Source organism: Diorhabda sublineata, chromosome 3 (assembly GCF_026230105.1).
Source record: "Diorhabda sublineata isolate icDioSubl1.1 chromosome 3, icDioSubl1.1, whole genome shotgun sequence".
Classification (NCBI taxonomy): Eukaryota; Metazoa; Arthropoda; class Insecta; order Coleoptera; family Chrysomelidae; genus Diorhabda; species Diorhabda sublineata.
In genome coordinates, this window is record NC_079476.1 from 23,921,183 (window position 1) to 23,938,358 (window position 17,176).

Here is a 17,176-nt window from a genome sequence, read left to right on the forward strand (position 1 = left end):
AGCGAACAAAAAATTTTCACAGTTCATAAACAACTTTAATTCCAATTAATCATTCTAACTGAATTAAAAAAAATTCGCTAAAAAAAGGTTCAAGTTTCTAACTGAATTTGGTTTGGAACCTCGAAACATTGGAAAGAAATCATGAATATTCATTCCAACACCGCTTTGTAGTCAATTTCCCACAGTTAAAACTTGAATAGAGATGTAATTTTTTTCTTCAGACGGTAAGGGATAGTATTTTTTTCGTTTTTAATTATATACCTAAGATAATTTATTAGTATTTTTTTAAAGTCTCTAAATTGTTTAATAAGCTCTTTGAACAAAAAATGACCTTGGAAATATTGGTCTGCACTCATTCTAAACGATTTTATTTCAGTTGTAGCTTGAATTTGTTAAAAGTTTAACTTGTAATGACTAAAAGTTTACTTTTATTTGTAACTAAGATGGAAGTCATTCAATTGATGATTCGTTATTGATAAATGTAGAAGTTTTGGTGTCTGGTTATTGATCATTAAGTGAAGAGTTTTCAGTACAACTTAACTAAGTTTTATCACACAACTACTATATACATTAATAATTAGAATACTTCTACAAGCGAAATTTACTTTTAGTACGATCTTTTCTTTCATCCAATTGATCAAATCTAACACCATAATCAAATTATATGACAGACGTCATTCAGACTCTATATCTTTGTCTACTTTTATGATTAATTGTTTCAAGACTAATCCTCAGGATATAGACTTCTCAAGCATTCAGGACCTTTTAAGAATATTAAATTCATCTCCTTGGATCTCCATCGTATTTATTGACAGTTCTTGGTTTTCTTGACTACAAAACTTCAAGATTGTGAAACTTTGTCATTAATGGAGAAACTCAATTCTCAAGTCGGATCGAATAAGGTTTCATAGTAACTCTGAAAAACTTTTCTCCGTCGTTTGTTTATTTAATTGTTGTCAATTGTTATTTCGTTATAGCCGGAAAACTAAAATTTCACTTCTAATACCTTTTCCAATTTCTTGTAGAAGTTTTATCGAATTACATTCCTCTATTCTCTAAACTGGGTTTGCTTTACAATCGATTTTTTAGTTTTGTTTTCAACTAAATCCAAATCTTATTTATTTATAGGGTGAACGAAAATTCGATCTGGTAAAACAAAGTGGAATAGATACAGAAATAGAGGAAAATAGGAGTTTTCAAAAACATTTGGCCCCCTTTCAATTGTGTAAATAATAGAGGGATCTTTCAATAAACTTTTTTGAATTGGTATTTCTCATAGTTCCTTCCGCATATACAAGGGTTGCCACTTGGTGAACGTACTCAGAACGTGTTGTCATATGAGTTGTTTACAGATACTTGAAACATTCATCTTGCTGATGGATTGGAATTATATCACAATTTCTTTCCACGATTTTCTATGACTTTCGACGTGCATTAGACCAACAGAAATGTGCCGATCATCTTGCTTTGACCGTGTTTCGCTGGTTTTCCGAATTTGATAGGATCGATTGGTGCGTTTAAATCACATGTTTTGGAGGTACCTCAATCGGAATGGAAAAAATGTTTCGATTTTGTTAAAAAACACGCAAAAGTGTATTGATCTTAGTGGAGAATGAAACCATATCCGTACATAAATATTTGTTTTTGTTTATCTATCCCAAAACTTAAGTATCATCTACTAAAAACACTATTCTTATTGGGAATATTCACAATAATCACTTAAAATAAGCTAATAGAGCTGAACTTTTTATTTAGACATAATGTTTAAATATCGATTTTTTTCTCGATATAATATAACGTAGTGTTCTATCGATACATTTCGATATATAATAGAAATTTATCGATATCATCGATACATCATAAAAATCGTATTTTTAGTATTTGGTTAATATACAATATCAAATATTTGACAAGGATAAGGTTGATTTAAGTTAAAATAACAGTGGTAGAGGGATCAAATCAACATTTAATATTTATAATTCCCAATATATTTTATCTAGATCTTGCATAAACAAAATTTTATTCACTCTTTTGACTTGCATTTTCCGTAGGTGGAAATAATTGCAATTGTTCCAAAATTATACATCAGAATATTCAGTTTTTTAACAATACTCTGAAGTAATCGATAAATATCTTGCACTCTATACATAAATGTTAACCATTCGGATAGTAAAACCTTTTGTTGAGTCAGAATAGATGTCTGACCCTCTGACGGTTGACAATAGAATATATTATCTTTGTAACCGATGTCTGATGTAGTCTAATAGACCCATGAATTAATACTGTTATCGGAAAGGAATTAATTAATGAATCGATATTCTCAATGTAAATTATTCATCTGTATATTAATGATAATATACAGATAGATAGACACAAAATTTGATAGAAATCTGGATATTACCAGATCGATATCTAATTTATACACTTTTTTCTGATTTTATTGTTGTTTCTCATTGTCCATACAAATGGAAAGAGTTGTATGAGTTTTGGATTAGTTTCATATGCGAATTTTGATAGGTAATTATTAAATTATTGTAAAATTCTGTTACATCCAAATTACTGAATTTTGATTTCAAATTTGAGTTATATCATTCACCACCACAAATTTTAAATAGATATACCCACCATCAAAGTATATTAGATAATACTTAAAACACTATTCATCCTACTAGTAAACTATCAATTACATTGTCTGACGTGCGTTTCGATAACCAACTCATCTTCTTCAGAGATTGAAGTTGAACTAAATTTTTCCACCAAAGAGCAGTGCAGTGGAAATGACAACTGACAAATGACAACAATATTGTTAACTTCCGCTTTCTTAACGACCAACGTGCAAATTTACATGAGAGCTGAGGTTATCCAGAAGGAGAACGGCAGGCTTAACATGTTGATTGAAATGATACGAGAAGTTTAAAAATTCCACTGCTCCAATCGCAACTGACGCTTCAGCACGAAGAACATTGGCAGAACTTTTGGCGTAAGCCTTGCAGTTTGTCAAAAAATCTTGCTCTACTCAAAGATGTCTGTAGTCAAAGGTGTTTGTAGAGATAATCGTTCTAAATCTTTCCGGCCCCGCCATATTATTTTTAAGCCAACAGGGAGGAATATCCTTTAAATAGAGTTTTACATCACTTTAGTAAGCTGTTTTTCGATTTCTGTTGGTAGTAAACCAGAATAAATTTCTGAACTTTTAAGTAGATATGAAGCTAATTATGCTCTGGTTCCTGTAAGATCACCAGTCTAGGTTTAACGTAGCCCAATGAGCTGCTTTTGTTTTTTTTGCGTTTTCTGACATACCTGGATGAGGACATCAAACACAAATTAAACATTTCACTTGCTTTACGAATACTCTTTTGATTCTGCAGTATTTCTACTGCAGTAGATTCATAAACTTCTTGACTAGTTGTACCCCTATCTGTATTCCTTTTACAGTTTACAGCAGACGGAACTGGAATAGGAACGCCTCCAGAACCAAAAACTCTGAAAGCTCGTCAACGTACCAAGTATTTTTCAAGTAGAAATCTATGCAATTCAAAAATCTGTTCAGTTCAAACTAAAGAGGAACTATCGCAAACAAGATATCATCATTTCCGATAGTCACGCAGCTTTACGCTCATAAAATTTAAACTCGTTAGGGATTGCAAAGAAAAATTAAACGAGCTAGGTAAGCTCGCTAAAGCGGTGGCAGACTAGCCCTTCTTGAGAAACGAGCCCTTCTGTGGTATCAGCTAGAAAATAATGGAAAAATCACTGGAAGAGAAGGTAGATAGGAGCAAAAGCAATGATTGGAACAATCTACAGGGGCTGAGATAGGCAAAGATTGGCCTGGGAAACTATAACCAGAGTAAATTAGCTGAATGCATCAACCTAAGTATGAACAATCTACGAATACTAACAGGAGTTCTATCGGGGTATTGTCGCCTCAAAAAACACAGCAGATGAGCAGATAATGCGGCGTGCAGATTTGTGTGAAACCTTAAGGAACTCTAGAGCACTACACCTGGAAGCGCTTGAAATAGAAGTCGAAGATCACTGGGTTCTCCAGTATCGCAGCAAGAAGTGACCCCAAATACATACATACATACAATATCTAGTGTCTCATTATGAAATTAAAAACAACGCTCCCTTAAACAAGAAAATTGTTACAAGAAAACTAGAAAAACAAGAAAAAAAGTGAGTGAAATCAAGACTAAATACGGAAAACCAAGATGAACAAGCAAGCAATACCAAAAACGAACACGTAGGACCACCGCCCAATTATTTCAATTTCGTTCGTTACTTCAAATTGAAAATATTTATGTACACAAAAAGTGACAATCATAGGAAAGATGTATTTAATTTATATTAGTACAAAAACGCGTGTTTATACAATTGCATAGTTAAATTTTTCTAGAAATTGAATATGTCAACAAAATGCTAGGACAAAATTGTTAATGTTATCGACCTTGTTATTATGGATTTTTCACTCAATGAAAGGCGTGGTAAAAGCTGTGGGCTTCAGAGACAAGCAGGGTTTTGTCAAATCCTGCAGGAATTAGAGACAAAACTTACTTTTTAAAACTGTTCATGAAAATTGTAGCGGATGAGATATTGTTTAAATAAATAAACATAATAATAAATCAGATATCCAGTTTGGATTATTGCGTATTCGGAAATTTCTGATAAGATTATTATTCTGCTCGGTGCATCTAGAATAAAAACATCAAAAAAGTACTTCAGCTCTTTTTCTTTTGAATATAATTTTCCTCCGATGACGAATATGATAAACGTTTTCACCGGGAACGTTCATCATGTTTTTTAATCCAATTGTTGAAAGCCAACAGAGAGAAATGTTTCACTATGAATTCACATTCTTCATAATAAGAATTCAGGAATGGTTTAAAATGTAAATGTTTCAAATCGATATGAGACATCAGAAGAATTTGTGAGAAAAGCTAAATTTTTTTGAAAACTGTTTCGTTTAAAATATTTATTTGGGTAAATTAGGTTCTTCTAACGAATGAGATAATCTATCTATCAAATCATCAACCACTTACTGGCTATGATTTATTAATACATCCATTTAGTACAAGTCCTATCGCAGGAAGTAATTAGATTATCTCGATGCGGTTCAGGTAGCTACAACTTTCTAGGTAGACATGATGATCGACCTTTAGAGATTAACCATTTGATTTTCTTAAGAAATTCCCTTGGCACTATAGATTATAACCATCGAGAAACTCATACTAGAAGTCACAATTCTTAACTACACTGTATATACCAGTACATACATAACATATTTATAAATACAGAGTATACAAGAAGTAAATATATAACTATATACTTACTTCAAGTGTAAATTATAAATTCATTAGGCATATATATGATGATGATGATGAAATTAACAAATCTGAGTTTCGAAAAATCTTATTTTCATCCTTATAAACTTTTTATTAATCATGGGTCAAGTCTGTTTTTCCAAAAATTCAGGTTTTTGTTACACCAAACTGCCAAATTTAAGGTATTTGATTGGCTTAAAATAACAGGTATAACATTTTCTATTGAATTTACACGTCAAATGGGCAGTAAATAGAGAAATTTTCAAATAAAATTAACTGAACAATGAAGTACGATATTTGAAAACAAAACTTTATAGAAGGAATGAGTATACAATTACTTACTTCCAGTTCTCAAGTTCTGTTACAAAAAAAATGGTAGAAAAGCGACGTTTTTAGGACCGAACTAACACATTTTGAAGAGCTTTAAACGCAAACAAATAAGATATGGGTGTAGATGGATTGCACCCTAAATCATTCGAACTTCAATCGTGATTAGAATATTGCCAAGTAAATATTGGAAACTGTGATTATTAAAGCGATACCCTCTATAATTAACAAATTTGGTTCTGAAGTCACCTAGATATTCTGTATTGCATTTTTGAGCTCATTTATGTAAATGTCTCTTTACCGAATGAATCCATCCTTATCTTGTAGAATATCCATTATTGACGATAATTATTATTCAAAAGGATAATTAAATGTTTTTCAATGACATCAAGGTGTTCTCTACTGTTCATGATTACGACAAAACTCTAGACTTTGTAAAAGCACCCTAAACTATCGAAATACCACCTTCAAAATTTATTTTTATTGCGAGAATCTCAAGAATCTTTTTTTTTTAAATCGCGTCAGTGAAGTTAGAGCCATCAAAAGTTTCTATTTTCAAATTAATTCATCACCATCATCAAAGAAGTTTTTGAAATAAAATGTTTTTAAATTTCTTATTCCTAGAGAAAACACCATAATGTTTAATCTTTTTTGAGGTTGTAAAATGTAATGTGATTAACAAGAAATATTTACAAGTAAGGGTGCTAATTTCACCACCGTATAATGTAGCATGAATATTGAAAAAATACCCGTAGTTAGTCGTGCAAATCACAGAATTTCAAGTTTCTCGAATTACTGAAAAATTTAGAAATTTCCGAAACAAAAAATAAAATTTCAGTCACCACTTTTGAAAAGTAATATTTCGGAAAAGAGTGGGCTGAAGGACTTTTGTTATAGGAAAGATACATCTTAATTTCACACGATCAATCACCTCCACGAATTTCGTCGCATGAATTGAGGAACTCCTTGCATTATGCAAATATGTTGTAATATTAACTCCGGACATTTTAATTTACTGACGGTTTTCTGAAATCAGACCGACACTGGAATCTAATTTGGATGATATCTCGCTGATGAGTTTGGCGCTAATTGCCTACCACCAACCTAAAGTTGCCAACGGCAATTGATGTCCCTTCTAGTCGATTTTTGATTCAGCAGTGGTTATAGTTTAATGAATTTTAGAGAAAATCAATTTCCGGATTTTATCGAATTACCCGAATTGTTAACTGTGAATTGATTTATTTGGGAAGCGATTTAATTAAATGACGTCCATGTCTTGTTCCGGTCTAATTTTTAACACTCCTCCAAATTGCTTCATCGATAAAAATGACAACATTGCTTACAAAGTAAACGTTAGTAGAATTTTATTATTGTTATACTACTAGAAACTAACAGGAATACAAAAAGTTAAACAAGAGGTAAAACGATTAGATTCATTTCCAGGAAAAAACTTAAAAGAACTCTTAATTGGATTTTTCTCCTTTTCCGTTAGGGTACAATACAAATCGATAGTTTATGTATGTTCTCAATGACTGTGTCAGTTCATTTCGAGCCATGCAATAGAGTGTATTATGAAGGTCGATACTATCTTTTAAAATGTCTATAAGATAGTGCAAATATTTGCTCGTTGAGGAAGAAATGTTAGTTAAAATTGTTTACTTGAAGTTAATAAAGCGTGTTTACAAAAAATACTTTTTATTGAATCAGAAAGTACTGTTTGGAGAATTGTTAATAATTCGATAGCTCTTAAAAAATACCAAAAGACAATGATGAACCAAAGTGCAAGAAGATTTAATTCGCCGCAACAATATTAATTGTCCTACTACAACTTTTTGAGTACTTTACGTTGCTTGGATATTTTATTTAGAAGAAAAAACAAAAGGCAAGTTATAATAAATAATTTAGTCAAGATGGATATCAGAATGTCTGTTTTTAGCAGCCAAAAATATTTCGGATTCCAGTTGGATGATTAATATACCACCGAATAGTGTATTTTGATGGATAATGCATCCCACCATAGTTGCCAAAAGAATAAAATATTAGGTTAAAGTAATAGAAAAAGTGAAATTTAAGACTTTTAGTGCGAACGTGACATATATTCCACGCGATCATAATAATAAATCTTCACACAGTAGTGTGATCGAGTCGATAGAAATGAAAGTTAAAAATGTAACCGCTGAAAACTAGAGAAACTTTATTCAATATTTTAGAATAATTGAGAACTCATCTAGATATATGTACACAAACATGAATAGTTTCTATTCTGTAAAAAAAATTATTGATTTGCGACATAGTAGCGAAAGCGAAACTGGATAATATCTAGTAATAAATAAAATGTATGAAATATATTGTGTAAAATTTGGTAGAACTGAGATTAAAAGTCAACTGCCCCATTATATTAAAATTTGAAACCCAGCAATGATATAACAATAAGATCCAAATATACCTTATATAAAAATCAAATAAATATTCTAAAATTCAAATTTTTTTTCAAAAGGTGAATGCCAGGCATTATAGTGTGGTCCTGAACAATACGGACTTTTGGGTTTCATCAAATTTTATATAGGTTTTTGTAGTAAAGGCACTTTCTCAGATTGTGAAAAACACTACACACAGTTCTTATTTTGGAGTATAATATATTTAAGAGCTTACACAAAATTAATACTGTTGGACAGAGGATCACGAACTGCCCTTTCTTCTAATGTACACACGTCTCCATGAAGCTAGAATAGTATACGAGTACCTTCAAAAGCTGAATATTTTAGTTTCAGACCGGTCTACACGCAGCCTGGACATAGAACATGCCTGAGACAACTTTCAACAACTGCAAGAGGTGTTGATGCCTGAGTAGGAAAATTTGGACTAAAATTACTTGGAGAATTATTGATATAATTATAATTATGAATTCTATCCATATAGTCTGGTCATGTGAACATTTATAGGGCTTCATATTTCACAAGCATTGTTTTAAAACTCTATCTAATTTGCGCAAACAAAAAAAATATTTCTTTCCCTTGAAACAATTTCATAAATTCCCTACTTGATATAACATGATATTTCAACGTTTTTTCAAATGAGGATTAGAGATTGATTAATTTTTTTTGTTACAGGGTCCGCGTTGAATACTACGTCAATGAAAATACTTTTAAGGAACGACTGCAACTATATTTTATCAAAAATCAAAGATCTAGTAAGTATATAGTTGAATATTTATCATAATTATTCGACTTGTCTAATTTAGTGAATGAAAAAATCAATTTTTTAACAAGTTTAATTCTAATCATCAGTAGTTTAAATTATATTCAAAATTTTGATGCTAATGCAAATACTGAGATCACTGAAACTAATATCGTCATTTTTTTTCCAAATTAACTTAGGCATGATATTATTTCTATAGAATTCTCATTATCAAGCTTCCAGGTTCCTTATTTTTTTTTAGAAAATTAGATCTAATAGAGGAAATTGAGATTAATACAGAATTCAGTTCGTGTAAATAGAATTATTTACGAAAAAATATTTTAGTTCCACATATCACATTTATAATAAAATATGGTGAAAGTGCCAACAAGTGGCTCTTTTGTGGGCTTCATTTTGCCATAAATTTGAATATATAAAATATGGTGGACGTACAAATAAGTGACGTTATTATTTCAAGAAATGGTGTATGCTTTGTGGGCCGCATTATCCCATAAATGTAAATATACAAAATATGGTGGACGTACCAACAATTGACATTATTATTTCAAGAAATGGTGTTTGCTTTGTGGACCGCATTTTGCCATAAATTTAAATATACAAAGTATTGTTAACGTACCAACAAGTAACGTTATTATTTCAAGAAATGGTGTTTGCTTTGTGGGCCGCATTTTGCCATAAATGTAAATATACAAAATATGGTGGACGTACCAACAAGTAACGTTATTATTTCAAGAAATGGTGTATGCTGTGTGGGGCGCATTCGCCATAAATTTGAATAAATACTAAAAACTCAAAATGGATAAAATTAAATTGATTGATGTAAATACAGTATTCAATATCAAAAGTTACTCACACTTTTGGTTTATAGGAATGATTTTGTTTTAAAAAAGCAAATCAAGAATTCAAGTCAACTTTACAGATACTATCAATTAAATATGATTTTGATTTTGAATTTATAAAAAAACATACATAATTAAAAAAAAATGGAACTTAGAGATCCATGTCTCATTCCGTATTTGTTCAATATTAGTAGCCTTCCACATTCTCTCTCAATTGAAGGATTTTTCCGGTTATTCAATTTAAGAATGTCATTTTTTTAGTTACGTAAAATTTAATATCAATACGGAGGTATGCAATCATGTGTACATAATGTAATTGGTTTTTATAATATAGAAAAACACAAATATTACACGTTTTAACTTTCAATAATATTTGATGATTCAGCTTCAACTCCTAAATACTATGAAGAAACTGAAATAAATTGAAATGTATATTTTTCACAACTTTGTATGTTAACAATGAATTTAGGTGATGCCAAGAGTTTCACTCAATAGTAGATAGAATAGATTTTCAAAAAATTCTTCTATATTTTTATATATATTATATTATGTTTCATAACTCACTCTTCATATGAAAATTCACTAACAAAGTCTTGTTATTTATAAACAAACCGAACTTTCTGATAGAATCATCAATTAACAAGATTATCCCTCTATTTTAATATGAATCTAATATTATTATTTTCGTATTATGTTCTGAAATTCTATTTTCGTCAAAAACTGCTTTTCTCATCACTTTTTTTCGACATAATTTCCTATGTTTACTAATTTTTCTTCTTAGTAGTGCTTTTATTTCCATACTATCAGATTATCATCATCATTATCAATTAACTGACTTTAAAAATGTTGTTCCAGGTCTTAGAATAAGAATCGCCAACCTATTCTTTAAGCTACTTACATGTATTCTATATATAATACGTGTGATTATAGACGACGATCCTATGAACGCAAAATGGTGAGTTTATCATGAATAGAATATACAAAAGTAATTTTATAATAATATATAATTGACATGACCTACAAACTTATTTTTTTATTTTGACGTGAAATGATTTGTTTGTATTCCAGTTATGGTTGTCGGATACGAAACAAAACCGAATTCATGATATCGGCCAATTTAACAGAAGAAAAATTTCAAGAAAATCCAATAATAAATTGGGACGCGATTCTGTGGGTGAACCGCCCCCTCGAGCTTTACGTCGTTCAGGTTATTTTGGCCATAATCAGTCTATCAGAAGCTTTACTATTGGCCTATCTAGGATATAAGGTAAGAAAGAAGTTTCTCTTTTATACTACAAGAAACGTTGAAACCAGGTACAGCAGGATTATCGCACAGATGGTATATTTTATGAAATGAAAATAGTATAGTGAAATTTTGAACGTATATTCATCTGTAACCTTCTTATTTATTGAACTTTTTCAATGAAATCCAATATTTTAGTTTCTCAGGAGTGACAAATAATCGAAACGCTCGTCAAACATTGTAATTGTGTAGTGATGGTGTAAAAAGTTTATCCAGTATGCTTCCTACTAGTTTAACGTGAAACATTTTTTCACTTTCGCTCTCACATTCTTGTCTTATTATTTCATCCTAAGTAAGAAAGTAAAAAAAACTGAGGGAATGACATTTTCGAGTTCAAAGTCATCTTCGATGTTCAATTGAGACCACAAGTGAGTACAAGACTTTTCTATTAGTTTCGCTTTTACTTTCAGCTAATGATAAAACTTCCATAGTGGTCTCTTTAAGGACATCGAATACAGCACATCCAGATTCTTGTTGTGCAAAAACATGAAGTAAATGTTTTTTCTTCTAATTCACCTTCATGAGTAACGTGTCCATTGAATGGATGAGAGTTGTGCAATTAGGCATGTATAAAACTGAAAAATTTTCATCATTGAATTGCTGGTTTCCATTAAGCGCATTATCGCGAAGTTTCTTTTGAAACTTTGAAACATAGAGCTCCAACTTCTAAGTCAGAAACCAGTGTTTTGTTTTGTATCGCAACCAAACTCATCTCTTTGATAATATTAATTTGTACTGGAATGGTTTTACAGCGTCTTCGTTGTTTAACAACTTCTCCGTGTCTCTTTTTAAATTTTTTCAACCAACCTTTACTGGCAGAAACCTCTAACGTTTTTTTGTAGGCTTTCGGGTGGTTTTGATATCTTTGGAACACCTGGACCCTTTTCCGCTATCACATCATAATATCGTGTTTGTTTTCACTTTTTCTTAATATCAAAAATGGTAGGTTTGTCCACACCATATTCCTGCACAAGTAAACTGAGAAAAATAGCTTCCTCTCACATCAAAATTAGACATTAGACATTGTTTCAAGTTTAGTTTAAATATATTTTTATTTTGTTTGGAAAAAAGAAATTGAATACTTATGTCAATCATGTAATTGTAATGTTAAGTGAATACAAAGTTTCCGCTAATGATAAGATTTAATAAAGAATAAGGAACTGAAAGAGATTGAGGAAGCCCAAAACATGGTCAAGGTATAGACACGTGAAGAATTTAGATTTATAGTAAAAAATAAAGAAATTAGAATGGAAGGTCGACTAAGAATAATTTTGGAAGATTAAATGAGAGAAGCTAAAAAAATATTCAAAAAATATAATGGATTAGACAAAAGATAAATACTAGAAGAAAATGGATTGGAATAAAGGAAGAAATTGAAAGCCATACAAATTTATAAAAAGAAGTCGAAAGAAAAACATTATTCGGAATTATTTAACGCAATAAAATACTCGAAGAGTTCCAAGGAGCGGTTTAGTTTCTGTATTATCAACCTATAGGAATTGTTTTAGTATAAATGAAGAGTTACGAGGTACTACATTGTAAAATTGAAGACATGGAGCTTTTGCTATGTATTACAACATGTGAATATACTTAAGAACGGTATAAATCCAGTATAATATAATAAGGTACATTGAACATAGCTGAATAATTTAATTTTTAGTTTGTCATACTATTTTTAGTTACTGGTCTGAGCGAAACCTGTGGCTGATAATTTTTTCATGGAATTTAATAAACAGGGACTCGTTTCAACTCACCTTTATACCGCATCGGTTCGATATCACCACAACAATCGTTTGTTATACCGCATTAAAGGGAACTTCATATAATTTACATATAAAAGTTTGTAGGCATCACAGTGAGCATAGTTGGAAAAAGAAAATTAGATTGCGGACCTAAAAATAACTGTCACACTTTCGAGGTGAATGCGGAAATTGACCAGATAATGTATACAAATTAGTAGAATTATTGAAATATTCTAGCTTAAATATTCATCGAATTATTGGGAAAGAAAATGCGATCATCATATGAACACAAACAGATACTTAATGTATAATTCATAAAGTATTAAAATGCACGTCATAGAGTGGTTATTTGTTAGATTTAAGGAAAATATTTTGCCATTAGTTAAATACATACAGGTTTTAGTTAGAGAAAAATTAACATTTGTCGAAACATTGGAAAGAAATTATGTATGTTTCAAAAAGTAATAAACTTAATGCTAATTTAGAATACTTCTACCACTGATATAATGAAACTTTATCATATTTATAAGTTTCAAGATACTGTGTGATATTTTTATCATTGTAATGGGGAAAATGTGATTCATATTGAGTAAGAAACTTTTATCACTGAAACGTGAAGAATTGTACTATGTTTATATTTCAAAACACTTTCCGAAATATTTATCATTGAAATAGTGACAATTTGTCACATTTATAAGCCTGTAAGATATTTGCACTTGTTTTTGTTATAAATGTACTGAGAATATCTCACATCTATATTCTTTGAGATACCCCCCATGCTTCTATCATTGCAATAGTGAAAGTGTGTGAAAATTATAAGCTTCACATGATTTTATCTAATTTCTCATTTATTCATATGATTTTTATTCGTGGGGTGAATTAATAGACACTTTCTCTTACGGTTTTAATTTATTTAAACTCTATACACTACACTAACTTTTTATAATTCCCTTATCACTTTGTAGTTTAACAGGGCCGGTCTAGGCACCCATTTCGCGAACTTGTTCGTAACAATAGTGAGGAAATGTCTATACTTCTACCTTTGAAATAGTGAAATTTGTCATATTCGTGAGTTGAATAACACTCTTAGATATTTTGGTCATTGAATTAGTGAAAATTTGTCACATTTATAAGCTTGTAAAATATTTGCACTTGTTTTTGTTATAAAAGTACTGGGAATATCTAACATTTATATTCATATGATTTTTATTCGTGGGGTGAATTAATAGACACTTACTCTTTCGGTTTTAATTTATTTAAACTCTATACACTACACTAACTTTTTATAATTCCCTTATCACTTTGTAGTTTAACAGGGCCGGTCTAGGCACCCATTTCGCGAACTTGTTCGTAACAATAGTGAGGAAATGTCTATACTTCTACCTTTGAAATAGTGAAATTTGTCATATTCGTGAGTTGAATAACACTCTTAGATATTTTGGTCATTGAATTAGTGAAAATTTGTCACATTTATAAGCTTGTAAAATATTTGCACTTGTTTTTGTTATAAAAGTACTGGGAATATCTAACATTTATATTCATATGATTTTTATTCGTGGGGTGAATTAATAGACACTTACTCTTTCGGTTTTAATTTATTTAAACTCTATACACTACACTAACTTTTTATAATTCCCTTATCACTATCACTTAACTAACTTAAATAATTTATTTGAATTCTTTGATTAATTCGTTAATTCGTTCTGTTCACTACGACTATTTATTATATACTGAACTAACTGTGGTACATAAACTTATTTATATATCTGTATAAAAAGAATTTTCTTGATCTAGGAAAGTGAAGAAATAAAACAAATAAATTACTACATCTTTCTAGAAATTATTCAAAAGAAGCAATGTAAATAAACCGCTTGCTATAAAAATTGTTGAAACACAAACATTATACAAATTCCGCCAATAACAAATATGCGTCTTCGCCGAATTTTGAAATTCTTCTGCTGTTTAACTGGGCCGGTCTAGGCATCCATATTGTTCGTAACAATAGTGAGACAATGTTTATACTTCTACCTTTGAAATTGTGAAATTTGTCATATTCGTGAGTGGAATAACTTAGCTCTTAGATATTTTGGTCATTGAATTAGTGAAAATTTGTCACTTTCACCTTAATAATGAGAATAGGTCAGCTTTATTTCCTATCAAACTCGTAATATCACTCAAATAATGTAAAATGAAACAGTTTGGGATACATTTATCAGTGAAATAGTGAGAATAGTTCATATTTATCACATATTCATTTGTAATTCAAATAGTGGAAATTTTTCATTTTCATAGGTTTTAAGAAATCTAAGTGTTTTTATCACAATATTGTTATTATCACTTATGTCATCACTGATAAGAAATTCAAATATATATTTGCCGTACTCAATAATGGGTTCTAAAAACTAAAACACTATTAGTAAAGACACAAATTAATATAAAAAAAATTCCAATCTAATCAAAAACTAATCACAACTGACTTGGCTTTTAATTTTCTTCGAAGACTAGTTGAGATTAATGGATATGAATCGACGATGGGGAAAATTTATAACCAGACGAAATTCACTATAACAATTATTAATGGTTGTAGTGATGGCTTTGTCATTCCGTTTCATTTATTTGAAAATGTCATGTCGTTGGTTATTTCTCAAGATTCCATTCAACTTTTCAAAGCAATAACTGTATTTATATTCATGTATAGCTTGTCTTGTTAATATGTTTACTCTAGAAACGCTTCGGAACATATTGAAAGCGATAAATACATATTCAAATATGACACGATATCTTTATTTTTTAATCTATCTCACAAATACGACAATTTTTGGTTTCTTATATAGAGACCACATATTTTTACCTAACTGCGTGAAGGATTTTTATTGAATGAATGAATGATAAATTAAAAAAATTTTATTTGAGTAACTTCATTACTTGCGGTTTTTTGTTTGCTACCTATTTTGAATGAATTTACAAAGTAAAAGAAGGCAACGAAATGCGAATACCTCGATGTTCATTTTCGACCAAAAATAGATATTGCGTACCTACCCTCTTAGATTTTAGAAAGTTTAGTTAAAGGTAAAACAAGTAAAACCAGCAATTACTTGAAACTGCAAGCGTCGCCTTGCATGGCTGTCAGTAAAAAAATTTTCTCAAAAGAAATGTACTGTAGACAGTGTGGACACTTGGAGGAAACAGATGCGAGAATATTGTGGCTTCTAGTTTACTCATTCATTTATAAATTTTATTCATATTTTTTTCCCGGATTATGTTATAGATTCCTCAACAATATGTTTTTCTTTCATTTTCCAACAGTATTTTCTAAGAAATCTTTGTATGTGTGAGTTTCCATTCATTTGAAACAATAACTGTGTGAAAACACAAACCTCAAAGCTCCTCAAAAATGCGTTTCTATTCATTTTTCAAAAGCTTGCCTAGATAAATTCTTTTGAAAATATTCGATTGAAAATGAGTCCCATCTCCCTATATAACTATAAAAATATGTTTCGGCAAGCTTTGAGAAGAATTCTGTGTAAACTACCAGTATCTATTACTTAGAAACAAGTATTGTAATCAAAGATGGATAAAAAATTAGTTTCATTACCCTGTATAATCATACAAAAATCCAAATATGACTTGTACTTTGTGATAATGTCATCAAAAATGCGGTTTTTTATTTTTCCTGAAAGAATTTTTCATAAAATGGGATTTTCCATAATCTACGATTGAAAATGAGTCCCATCACTTTGTATAGCTATGTAAAAAACCAAATTTGAATTGTATTTTCTTTCAAAGTCTTCACAAACGCGTTTTTGCATTTTTTTCTGAATAATTTTCTTTAAAATGAAAGCTTCAATTGTTTTGAAATAAGTCCCGTAATCTAGGATCTACAAACAATGAGCTCTATGATCCTATGTGTAAAAATTTAAATATGACTTGTATTTTTATAAAGGTCCCGTAATCTACAGTTCAAAACAACGAAATTATGGAATCTCCATCTCTATGATTTTGGAGGATATATTTATATACAAAAACATACATCATAATATTTATAAGTACAATAAAGTAAGTACAATAAACTTATTACGTTTTTATATAGGGCACCACCCCCAAGAGTTCAGCCCTCAATTCTCTCTGACCATTTTTTATACCCTGTTCTCCGACTCAACTAAATTATGTACCACCTGCTGAAGTTTCAGCTCCAGGGAGTGTTTTGAAAAAGTTGTTTTCTCTTCGCAAAACCGCTTATTCACCAATTATTGACCAATACGATTCTTAGCAACAAGGGAGTTATTTTCACGAAAAGTTAGATAATTCTTCTCTCACAATTTTTTGATACTGATAATTCAGTGCGGTAAAGAAAAAAGTGAATTGTCATTATTTCGAATTTTTATATTCAGTCTCAAAATATACTGTAATGTTTTTCTTTATTGTCTCTTATTTTCTTAATTTATT

The 17,176-nt window shown here is 30.2% G+C and overlaps 1 protein-coding gene across 1 annotated transcript in view; it reads left to right on the forward strand.

The window, feature by feature from the left end:
* Positions 1–17,176, forward strand: part of LOC130441612 (potassium channel subfamily T member 2) — a 138,051-nt gene that overhangs the window by 65,201 nt on the left and 55,674 nt on the right. The window contains exons 4-6 of the mRNA XM_056775366.1: positions 8,759–8,838; positions 10,541–10,640; positions 10,754–10,952. Of these exons, the coding sequence (XP_056631344.1) occupies positions 8,759–8,838; positions 10,541–10,640; positions 10,754–10,952 (379 nt within the window). The remainder of the gene's footprint in view (positions 1–8,758; positions 8,839–10,540; positions 10,641–10,753; positions 10,953–17,176) is intronic.